Here is a 12,686-nt window from a genome sequence, read left to right as displayed (position 1 = left end):
AAGTGCATTTGATGTAGGGGTGATTTCAGAGCAGCTCTCTGAAGTGCGCATGTATCCCTTTCAACCCAGTTCTGTCTGCCAGGACATCTGTGGGGGGAATCAGTCCTTTTTTGTGGGGACTTTACACTGCCTATTCAAGTGAAATGTTAGCCCCTCCCTTCCAGCCTGCCCAGGCACGGCCATCAGAGTGCAGATGTATGTAGATGGGTGCGCACCACACCTATTTTTCCTGTGTTATGGATGTCTAGAGGAAATGCACAAAGTGTAGTTGTTTCCCACCCAAGACATGAATTGGAGACAGACTGTCAGGCACACAGAGCAGTAAGTGCAGATAAATGTCCACTTTCTAAAAGTGGTATCTCTAAAACGGTAATGTTAAATCCAACTTCAGCAGGGAGGAGGATTTATCATTACCATTCAAAGATATGAAATATGAAAAGGGTACTGCTCTCTGATCAGAAATTGCAACTTAAAAATGTATTAAGGAATTCCCAATGCTAGCCTAAGAGAGGGGTAGGCCTCACAGTAGTGAAAAACGGATTTGGGTGTTTGTCACTACCAGGACATGTAAAGGTTAAACACACGTGTCCTACCTTTTACTTACATAGCACCCTGCCCTTAGGGTTACTTAGGGCAAACCTTAAGAGTGACTTATGTAATAAAAGGGGTGGGGGGTTTAAGGTTTCGCAAGTAGTTTTAAATGTTAAGTTGAAGTGGCAATAAACTGCACACACACACCCTGAAAGTGGAAGGCCTGAAATAGGTTTGAAAGGCTACTTATGTGAGTGACACAATCAGTACTGCAGGCCCACTAGTAGCATTTGACTTACAGGCCCTGGGTATGTCATAACACTTTACAAGGGACTTACTAGTAAATCAAATATGCCAATCAGGTATTGACCAATATAATCCTGTTAACGGAAGAAGCACATGCACTTAAGCACTGTTTAATAGTTGTAAAGTGCTCAGTGTCCCAAGGCCAAGAAAAAGAATCCACAGACACAGGAGAAGCAAGTACGTTTTTTACCCCCTGTATCTTGGCCTATTTATCCCACCTTCCACAGAAAAGGTAGATGGGGCTAATATTTTAGCGAAGTGACTTTCTGAACCACCTGTAGGTAGAATACAGATATTGCAGTAGTTTTGAAAGAGCTTCAGCAGGCGAAGAGATGGGAGTGACTGCTTAAAGACTGGGCAGGTGAATCCATTGTTTTGAGAACAGTGGCTCACATGCTCAACTCATGTTAAAAGCTTTAAATTGTCAGAATAGCAAAAGTGCAAAGCAAGGAGATTTCAGTGAAAAATGTTTGGGCATGGTGGAGCACTGCTTTTACTTGTCAGGATGCTGCTACTAATTCAATTCTCAGTGTCTAACGGTCTAGGACCTTATTTAAAGTGTCCTCTTAATTCCAGTAATGTGCCCATTGGAAGTATCAAACCCCACTGGCAATGAGATCGGCAGTAACTAAGTATCTAATTTCTCTCACCCTGCGATTTCAGCTGTTAAAAAGCCAAAATGTCATTGTGAAATTCCAGGGAAGAGGTGGATAAAACTGTGTAATTGGGTGAGAATTACATATTGCCCCAGTAATTCCTCCTTATTAACAGAGCCATCATGATTCCATACATTTATAACTGGCAAGTCTTCTCTGCTGTAACTAGTAGGAAGAGTTCCCGGACCAAACTCCAAAAAATTTGGAATGAGATCCGTAACCTTGCTGCCATTATTCAATATTTCAGACATAGGCTGTCAATCGAAGTGCAGATCATGCATTTCAGTAGTAGCTGTTGAGGACAATTGACTGATCAACGCTAATCCTACTTAACTGCAGCAGGATATGGGGGAATCCAGATCAATGCCTCCCAGGCATGCCTTCATTCTGATCAAATGTTGAGGGGCAACATTGAACCCAAACGCATTAAAAGTGCTTTCTCTGGACCACAGGTTATCATCTATACAAAGCACTTTTAAAGAAAACTCCATCTTCAACAGTAAGATAGCCCTCCTCCCTTTTGGGAAAGCACAATGACTTACATCTGTTTGGAAGATATGCCGTTCAAGATGTCAAGAAATTTTGAAGGAGAAAATTAATGTTTGACAAAACCATACATTCCTTACCTGAAACCTTTGGCAATCTCCTTCAGTGCAAAGCACAATAAAAGTCTCATGGTAGGGAGGGGAGTCTTATGGGAAATCATTTTGTTCAGAAAATCAACATGTGGGACCTAAGGGCAGTCTACCAACTCCTTAGTGTTTCCTGTAAGTGGTCTCTGCAACTTTCCTCTTTCATCAGAAGGACAGAACTTTGACAATGCTTCATGTCAACAAGCAAGTTGCCCAGGGTTCTGTCAAGCGAGGCATAGTTAATCTGGCACTGAGGTTTGGCAGGAAACATCACTCAAATGATGTTGCTTCTCCCAGGCCTACAGAATTGTAAGATGGACAGACTGAGTAGGAACCCCATGGAAGAACATGAGCTGAACTATGATTTCTGACAGGATTTTTCAGGCCTGGAGATCTCTGTACATTCATCTGTTTCCCAGTGCCGAAAACTGAAAACTCAGAGCCTTTCCATCCAGGTTCGCAGACACCAAGTCCAAGTGGAGTTCTTTGTTAATAGACGGGTCTGTGACATTTGTTTATGCTTTTCCTCTGATTCCACTGAATTCCAAGGTTGACTGTCATTCTGAGGCTGTCAGTGACAGTAATAATTCTGCTTATTCCTACAATAGGACAAGTACATTGACTGTTTTTGTTTTAAGAGGCAAGTGGGAGGGCGATGTTTTGAATTCAGTGCTTCAAACCTTTTTTAATGTAATGGAGTAATCAATTAGCTTTTGTACTTGCTCATCTGTTTTTATTATTTTTAATTGGGAAGAACTACTAAAAAGAGCAATGCTAATACTTTCATAACTCTGGTGTTCATATACCTGAGCCTTTCTAGCTATTAGGCTTGACCAGATAGCAATTGCAATTACAAGCTACCCTAGGGTAGGGGGCCTGCATGAACATCTAGTTATTGTTTAAACACGAAATTCAAAATGGCACTATTAGTTGAACACATGTATATCTGTGTGTTTTTTTTAATGGATATTTCCTCGGTGCTGGGAAAGATTGCAAGATATACCGGGCAGGTTGAACAGTTCTTACACAATATCAATTAGAAGTTTTATTTTTGATTTAGTATTCGGGTTTACAACAAATTGTTTAACTGCACAATATGTACATTGATAGACTTCAGCATTAGTTGGCTGTACTGTTTTAATCAACGTTATGTTATTATTTAGGATTACGACTCTGAATGTAGCACGGACAGCAACCCTTTGGAACCATTGCAATTTGTTTCTGATAGGAAGAAAAGTCTGCTCTCCTTTCCTGATGAAATTTTGATCAAAGGTAAGAATAAATGTAATATCTTAAAAATTCTTTTATAATATAACATTAGAACCTTCTTTACAGAGCAGGAGTAAAACCTAGGCATTTTCATTTAGGTGACATTTAGATGCCATTACATTCTCAGGAAGTCAAATTATTTGGTATGCAACCCTCATCAACAAGGGCGCTAGAGGGCGCACGGCAACATGGCTATGCTGTAGTATGGCTCTGCCCAGCTGATCTACAATCCACAAATTATCTGCTTAAAATCTGCAGCATCCAAGGGGGAAAAATGACTGACCTGAATTGCGGGCCATCCCGGTTCAGCATAGTGGCATTGTGTACAGGCAGTGCAGGATCACCCCGGCGAAATTCGATGGGTCGGAGTCCGATGGTGTGAGTGCAAGATGGCGACCGCCATAGCCCTGCAGTGAGGCTGGTCGTAAGGCTGACGTGCTGAAGGGAAGAAAGCCTCCGGTGCGAACAGAGTGAGCAGGCGAAACAGCGCCTATATACAGCGGACAGTCCTGTACCTCACCGGAAAGTATCCAGCTGCAAAGCCACAAGAACTGCCTGGAGAACGCGCAGGGGCTCCTGACGATCTGCTGCGCTCGTGGTGGTGCCGCCGAGGTGTGTGGGGCTTGGCGGGAGCCGGCGCTGCCTTGCTGGAGGCCTCTGAGTGATCCACAGTGCGGCTGACGTGGCAGGTGGTAAGCGCGGTAAGTGGGGGTGCAGCCTGGCCTGAACTTGCGGCTACGGCGGTAGGCGCGGGACTGGGCATAAGGCTGTGGCCTACAAGCTGCTGACAGGCTGGAACGGCAAATAGGACCCTGCGGCCCACGGGCGCTAATGGCACCATGTAACACATAGCTGAAGGCAACTCGGAGGTCCTGATAAACTGGGTTGCACGGAGTGCAGCGCTGTTAGGCATTTCTCTGGGGTGCACGACTGGGAACACTATTCTGCACAGTGGGAGGCCTGGTGCTTGAAGTAATGTACTGCCACCACAGTCAGTAGAGGCCACTGGGATTACAGCGGGGATGCAAGGAAGACAGGTGGTAATTTGAGATCTCAGAATTGTGTGCTCTGATGGCCCTCTAACATACAACAGAGGTGGATTCTCTCCCAATCATCAAAAAAGGTTATTTCCCAAAAACAGGAAGAAATTGGGTGTTGGCGGAGGCATAATTAAACCAGGCTCTGTCATCAAACGACGACTTGAAAGCACGTCTGTTTGGTGGCGACCTGGGCAGAGTACTCTCACAGCAGTCTCAGTAGTGCAGATATTCTGGAGCGGCAGCATCGTTTTGCTTGGCGCACACAATGGGGAAGACAGACAAATCCCAGCCTCGCCTTATGTTTGATGTGCGGAAGCCTAGCAGGTCACAGCGAAGGCAGCTTCGGACTCAGCGGCAGATGTGTAAGGGGATGCTCCCCCTTGCTTTTGGCAATGCCGCAGTGTCTTCAATCCATTGATGGGAAAATGGCTGCGCTGAGCCAAAAAATGGACCACATGACTGCACAGTTGGAAAAACAAAGCACTAGAATGGGGGAGGTTGAGCAGAGGGTTTCCGCCACTGAGGGCGGTCTAAGCGAGGTCTTCGGCAAAACCTTAAAGAGGGAGGAAGTACTGGCGCTCATACAAGCGTAGAACGAGGACTTGAAGGCTAGGTCCCACTGTAACAACATTAGAATTACTGGATTTCCGGAGTCTACCAACACCGGCAAAATGTAGACCTATGTAGAGAAATTGATAAGAGATTTCTTTGGTCCAGAGAACTTGTCCACTATGTTCATCGTCAAGCGTGCTCTTCACTCCCTGGCTGCGACACCAGTCCCTGGTGCCGCGCCCTATTATTGCCATAGTTTTAAATTGCAGGGACCGGGATGCCATTTTGCGGATGGCTAGAGAAAAGGGCGCAATTGAATTCCAAAAGAACTCCCTGGCATTCGTACGGACTTTAAAGTGGTGGTGCAGGCAGCAAGAAGGGAATTTGGCACAGTGAAGAAACTATTGCCATTGGAGGGTATCCAGTATGCCATGCTTTACCCTGCTCACCTAAGAATAGGCCAGAAGGGGGACTTTAACATTTTTTTTTAAATGGAGACGGTGTGAGCCCTCAAATGACCCAGATGAGGAGGAGCAATGGTATGTGAGCGCGAGGGCACATATGTGTTCTGCCATATACGTGAGGGCATGGGTTCTAGCAACTGTACAATGAGTCGACTTTTCTGATGCTGAACTGGGGTGCTCGGCTATACTTTGAATGGGAGGCCACTTGGGTGTATAAGTGTCTAAGAATCTGCTTGTGTTATTATTGCACTTGTTGTAGATCTGATCAGTCACCTGCATCGGTAGGAGGCTAGTAGCACTCTGGTGCTCCCCACATGGGAGTACCCCACGTTTTAATTGTTTTTCTGTATTCAGGGGGTATTGTTTATTCTGTATAGGGATGGCTTTAGCAAGTTTGGGGTGCTGAAGTGGGTGGGGGGATGGTGGGGTGGAAGGGGAAGGGATGTTTGAAACTTTGCAAGGGCATAGCAACTGAAACATTGCAGCTTACTTATTAACACCTTGGCTGCTTGAATTATTACCCTGCTGTGCTGGACCATAATGGAAATGGGTGCTTGTCATGAGCACACGAGCACTGTGCTTCATGACGAGCTGAGCTCGTCATGAGCACCAAAGGGGTTAAGTTGGGTATTACCATGTATTCTATAGCATGATGTGTGGAAAGCATGGGCTGTAATATCAAATTCCATACCTGGAATGTACACGGCTTAAATAGCCCTAAGAAAATCCGCTCCATCATAGCGTATCTGGACAGGCTCGATGTCCAGGCCGCATTTCTGCAGGAGACCCATCTAACAAAGATTTCAGAGAAAATGTGGGAACATGCTGGGCTGGGGTACGGGTGGCTGCCTCCTACTCCTATTCCAGAGGCATGATGATTCTCGTTAAGGGTGTCCCATTTACTATGATTAGCTCAGAGACGGATGATCAGGGCAGGGTTATGATAATCCAGGGCAAACTGGGTGGTATGAAGATCCTGATGGTCAACATTTACCACCCTAATGTGGACGACCCTGTTTTTTTCATTGATGTTTGGCGTTGAATCTCTATGTATCCTCCTGGGAGATATTCTGGGGAGGTGACTTCAATGTTTGCCTAGATGTGAATATAGACCAGTCGGGAAGTGTGGTAGCAGAAACAAGCAGGCATCATACACGTTAATTAGGTTGATGGAAGCAGGGACATTCAAGACATATGGTGTTTGTGACCTTCAGAGTCACAGGAAAGCACCTTTATTTCACCATTACATGGGTGTGGTCCAGATTAGACTATTGGCTTGCATCCGAGGTGGCATGCACATGGGCAGTCCACATTAGCCATTTGGCCAAGAAGCTTTCGGATCATTCTCCAGTAGTCCTTGAGCTACAAATCCCTGATTGTGCAAGACCTACTTTTATGTGAAGGTTGCAGCAGGCTTCTTTGACTGACCCAGTCTTTAAGAGCACTATTGGAAATGCAATAAGGAACTATTATATGGATAACAAGGGCTCAGTGGATAGCGCAGGGGTGTTATGGGAAGCATTTAAAGTTACGATCCAGGGAGAATGTATCAGCGCACAGGCTGGTGTCTTGAAGGACTTGAGGCATAGAATTGGTAAGCTGGTGACAGAAATATCTGCTCTGGAGCGGGTGTATGGGTAGAGCCCGGCATCAGAAACCTCGCCCCAATAAGGAACCTCGTGACTGAACACAATCAAACAGTCGACCAAGAAATGGTGCACAGGTCTAGGAGCACAGCGTGGTAATATGGGGAGAGGGGCATGCCTAGCGGATCGTTGGCCCAGAAGTTAGCTGTGCCTAGGTGCTAGGAATACATTACTGAAATGAAGACCGGGACGGGGTGGCGCAACACAACATGCCAGATATTAGTAGGGTGATGCTGGAGTTTTACTCTGAACTCTATGGTGACATGGCACAGGTGCCTGCAGCTGATATAAGCACATACCTAGATGATATCGCATTTGATTGGCTGTCACGGGGTCAGAGGGAGTACCTTACGCAGCCCTTTGACTTGGAAGATGTAAAAATTGCCATCATGTCCGTCCCTACTTGCAAAGCAGTGGGCCTTGATGGGCTGCCGAGCGAGTTCTACAAGGCATACATAGACAAACTGGTGCCCAGACGCTTAGATGTCTTCGCAAAGGCATTCGAAACTGAGAAACGGCCTCCCACTCTCAAGGAAGCACTTATTGTTACTCTATTGAAACCAGATAAGGTGGCAAACAGGTGTAAATCATACAGGCCTCTTTCCCTTATTAACATGGATGTTAAGATTTTAGCAAAAATGATTGCCAGTAGGCTACGCCGTTGGTACCCAAATTAATCCTCCCAGACCAGTAGGGGTTTGTACCCAATAGGTCAACGACGCACAACCTGTGTACTTTTTTTGCAGCTTTATATATTATTTTGAGTCGGATTTTCAGGAAGTGGCTGTGCTGCTTCATGCAGCGAAAGCGTTAGACTCTAGCAGTGGGAGTATATTTTCACTGTTCTACTGCAAATGGGCATGCCACTGTTTTTCTTTAAATGGATTCAACTATTATACAGTGAGCCCGTGGCTCGGGTACAAGTCAATGGCTGGGTTTCCAACGTATTTCCAATAAAGAGGGGTACGAGGCAGGGATACCCCCTGTCGCCGATGCTCTTCTCGCTTGTGTTGAAACCCTTGGCTTGTAAAATTCGTCACAAGCACGCCCATGCAACACTGCGATTTTGGCAGAGACCTTTTGTGGTCTCACTATACGCAGATGACATATTGCTTTATGTCCATGAACCTGCTACATATCTCCTGGTGTTTCTGAGCGAATATGTGAAATGTGAGAGATATTCCTGGTTAGAGATAAACTGGGCAAAGTCAACAGTTTTTTCACTGATGGCTGGCACTCGAGGTAGAGCTGGATTTCCTTTGGTCGTGGTCTATTGACCTGGTGTAATATTTAGGGAGATGACTGCATAGGGATCCTGACAAGGTAATCTCCATGAACTATGGCCGAGTCATCGCGCAGATCACTGAGCAAACGGCACGGTGGGCTAAATTGCCTCTCTCGCTAGCTGATAAAATCACAGTAACGAAAATGACGATAATGCCCAAACTCCTATATTTGTTGGTCAATATCCCCATTCAGCTGAATATTGCACTTTTCTATACGCTCCAGACGGCCCTACTGACCCTTGTTTGGGGAGGCAAGAAACCCAAATGCAGTTGGGGCGCGCTTACACAACTGTTTGATCGGGGAGGCTTTGAGGCGCTTGATATGCGGTAATACTATTTGTTTGCTCAGGCGCAGGTTATGAACTATTGATACTTCCCACAGTTTCTCCTACCACATGCTGCTATTGAAGCAGACACTGCACCCGGTCCCTCTGGTGGTGGCGGTGCTGTCGGGATGTGGGGGGCCCGAGATCTGAAATGAACTCTATTAGATGCACTGCATGGGCATGGAAGACTTTGGCTTAGCGGGTGCAGCTGGATTATCTATATGCACCAGCGCTACCAATTGCTACACACCCGGATAGTTCTGCAACTCTAGTGCAAGCAGCCTTGCGGGCACTAAAGGCAGCAGGGGTGAGACCGCTGGGAGATTTGTATAAGAATGGCCAGTTCTGGTCACTCCTGGACCTGCAAGTTGGGCAAGATCATGGCATAATGTTGGGCTTTGCATACGTTAGGGTACAACAGACCGTCAGATGCATTTTCCCTAACTATCCAGCAGAGCCGAAAACACTGATGGCGCTGTAGGCGGTGCTGGCTGGGAGGAACGTAGGGGTCTAATAACCAAACTATATAATGCATCAAAGAGAGAGTGAACTCACTGAACATCCTTCATTCAATAAATGGAATGTGGTACCAGGGTCCTTACTATCCCTGGAACAGTGGAAGTTCTGCTGCGAGCTGACTGGCCGACTGACAGCAAACTGCAATCTCTGGATCATTAATTTAAAATATTTGCACCAGCTATATTACATACAAAGTCAATTGCGGAAGTTAAGCCTGAGGGATAATGCATGCTGTACCAGTTGTGAGCCGGATGATGCAGACTTTATGCATCTCGCATGGAACTGCATCAAAATATTTGCCTTTAGGAATCAAGTAACAAAGGTGATTACTGAGGTTGTGTTAGAAAATGTGGTGTGCACTCCTGAAGTATGTCTACTGGGAATGGTTCAGAAGTCTAAGCTATGCAACAGGTAAATTGTCGCTGTCTCGACCCTGTTTGCCAAGCGGGCAGTAGCACAATGTTGGGGTGCCAAAACTACCCCAACTATTCAAAAGTGGATCCAAGATTTGATATACTGCAAGGAGCAGCTGGGGGTTTATGCAGAGGAATTTCCAGAGGCCTCCAGGCCTAAAGACTTTTGGGCTCCGTTGACCATGTACCTAGGTGGGAACACTGATTTGCAGCAGGCATGAGGCATAAATACGAGGGTAGAAAATGATTGTGTAGGCTAGAAAATACTTGTGTAAGTTGCCAAACTTCTGATGCGTAAGTTGTTGTGTGTCTAATAATAGTGCTTGCAGTACGGGGAAGGGTGGGGGTGTTGACAAGGTTATGTTTGTTGTTGTACTTTTAAGAAGCAAAATTCTTGTACTACTATATGACTACAGCAGATCTGGTTGGGTTCCTTTCTGGAACCATGTACTCACGTGTTGCAAGTTGATCAATAAAAATATATATTTTTTTAAAACCCCAATTTACAAATAAACATTGAAATTACCTTCAGATTCGCTGCCTATGCCACCTAAGAAAAGAAAATATCTTAATTTGTATCATTTTCTGGCAGTGGTTGAAGTCATGTGTGTCTCTTAAAATGAGTATTAGAACTGGGAACTTTGGGCTTACCTAAAACAAATGATAAAGCCAATCTGCATTTGGCCAAAAGAGGTGAGCCCAGTGCAAAGAAAGTCAACCACATTACCGCTGTACTTATAGAACTGCACCGGTCAGCCCAGGAAGCAAGGCAAAAAATTACATCTCACCAGCTTGATTTTTAAAGCCCACCCATCTTCATTGCAACCTGAATGCCCCCAGGTGAGACCTCAGAAGTAAGAGTGCATCAAGACTGAAACCCAAAAAAATCAATACCTATATGGCTTCATCTTAGTCCTGTTATGGACCCGCTTCTTCTCCCTGGATCTCACTCCTACTGGACCTGAGCTAACTTCATCAATTCAGAACAAACTTAGGGCCTGATTAGGATGGCAGGGAGACTGCCACCGACAAGCTGTTATTTGACTTGGCCCGCAGGGCAGGTTCACCCCTAGACTTTTTGCCTTGTGTGACCCTGTGTCAGTGATTTTTGGGTCTCTGCGCACTTTCCCCTGAGTCCCAGAGTGAAAGTGCGTGCGTGTAGTATGGCTGGCCTGCCCTCCCATAGGAATGCATGGGGAATGTGTGTGTCCCTGGTAGTTCCTGATGCGTGGGGAGTACAGGCTCGAGTTTAGTATGTGTAAACTCGTGAGAGTGAATGCTGCGAGATGGTGTCTGCGGCATGTTTGTGGCTAGAAGGGAAGTGCTACTTCTGGACATTGAGATATGTGTGCAGTGAGGGTGCTGGAGCGTGATTGGCTGGAGCTGGCTGGCATGCCAGGCTCCAGGAAGTCTGGATGGGTCTGCCCGGTGGTGAGTGGGAGATTAGCATGAGTGATGTGTGGGAGGAGTGTACCTGTGTCCTGGATGGGCTGGGTTTTCCCCACACAATGCTGGCTCCGCCCCCCTGTGGTGTGTCTAACGACCCTAGCCTCCCCAGTGAATGGAATGGGTGGTTGGGCCATCAAGAGTGCTCCAGAACCAGCTGCGACTGGTTTTCCCCCCACCCTGCACCCTGAAACAAAGGTTTTGCTAGTATAACAAGGGGCTGTGTCCCCACTGAAAATGTTCTACTCTTGGATCCTGCCAGAGGGGGCTTTTGCTGCTGCTGGGGCCAGGAGGACCGCCACTTGGGGTGTCTCCCTGCCTGGAGACCCAGTGTGCTGGCTCTGGCCCAGCCTTGCCCCCCTGCCTGCCTCCAGCCCCTGCTGGAGCCTTGTCCTGTCCTCCAGTGCTGGGGAGCACTGAGGATTCTTTGCCTGCAGCCTGAGAGCGCTGCTCTCTGCCCTTCAGCGCTGGGAGCGCTGAAATCGCCTGCCTAGCGCTTGGAAAGTGCTGGATTTTGGCCATAGCGCTGTGAGCGCTGTATTCTGCCCTGGAGGCGCTTGGGAGCGCCTGCCCTTCGTTACTAGCGCTGCTAGCGCTGGGTGTGCACAGCCGGTGCCCACCCGGCATCTGACTGCCCCGTGTGGCGAGTTGGCGGCGCGGGTGCCACCCCGCTCATTGCCGCTTTTATTGTGCCCAGGTCCGTTGTGTTGTTGATCCACAAGGGAGCCCACTCCTTGGATCATAGGAGCCCGCCTGCCTGCCTACGAAGCGAGCCGCCGCGCTGCCCGCGGCGACCCGGAAGTGGTTGGGGGTCCGCCCAATCCTAGCGCGGCCCAGGAGAGGCCGACCGGAAGTCCCGCCTCTATAGCTGAGCCGGGAGGAGAGAAGCTGCCGGCCGGATCCCCGAGGCTCCCCGAGTGGAGAGGAGAGCCCCGGGACCAGCGGGAGAGACCCGCCTCCGCTGGAGACCAGCCGGTGAGTGTGGCCGTTCTGGAGGGAGGGGCGCCGGGACACATTGTCGGTGTCCGCCCCCCCCCCCCCTGCCCCCTCGGCAGCGCGACCTCGCGCCCTCGTGTTTAGAGCCTGAGAGAGGCTCTGGGGGCATTTCCTGCTGGCGAGCCTTGCGAGGCTCGATTGCCGGCACCCCTGCCTGACGAGCCTGAGAGAGGCTCCAGCCTGCATTGTTGACGAGCCCAGAGAGGCTCTTGCAGGGCATTTGTCTTTGCTCCGGGTCCCCAAAGCGAGGGACCCCACAGCCCAGCGAGGCTGCACCTTTTGTTGCTGGAGCCCTGAGAGTCTCAGCAGCACCCTTATTTGTTTAAGAGCCTGAGAGAGGTTCACCAGTGCCACAGTGGTGGTTCCTTGAGCCCAGAGAGGCTCCAACGTTGCCCTAACTTTCCCTGCTCCAGTTGCCCAGCACTTTGGGGGCAACTGCCACGTTTAGGCCCTGACATTGGGACACCGGGACAGTCACAGGTGGTGACTTGTGAGTTTGGCGCAATTGTTATTGTTTATACACCTCTGAATGTTAATGCATCATGTGTTTTGTTTTACACCCCTACAGGTATGGTGACATGTAGGTGGTTGTTTTCTCCCTAGT

General features: G+C 47.8%; 1 protein-coding gene across 1 annotated transcript in view; it reads left to right on the top strand.

Annotated features, from left to right (window-relative positions):
* LOC147712398 (transcription factor Spi-C-like) overlaps positions 1-12,686 on the top strand; it is an 81,746-nt gene that overhangs the window by 41,460 nt on the left and 27,600 nt on the right. The window contains exon 4 of the mRNA XM_086923087.1: positions 3,289-3,397. Coding sequence (XP_086779213.1) covers positions 3,289-3,397 — 109 coding nt within the window. The remainder of the gene's footprint in view (positions 1-3,288; positions 3,398-12,686) is intronic.

The sequence above is a fragment of the Lissotriton vulgaris genome, chromosome 5 (assembly GCF_964263255.1).
Source record: "Lissotriton vulgaris chromosome 5, aLisVul1.2, whole genome shotgun sequence".
Taxonomy (NCBI): Eukaryota; Metazoa; Chordata; class Amphibia; order Caudata; family Salamandridae; genus Lissotriton; species Lissotriton vulgaris.
Note: the sequence above shows the minus strand (reverse complement) of the source record. Positions and strands in the feature narration are given on the sequence as shown.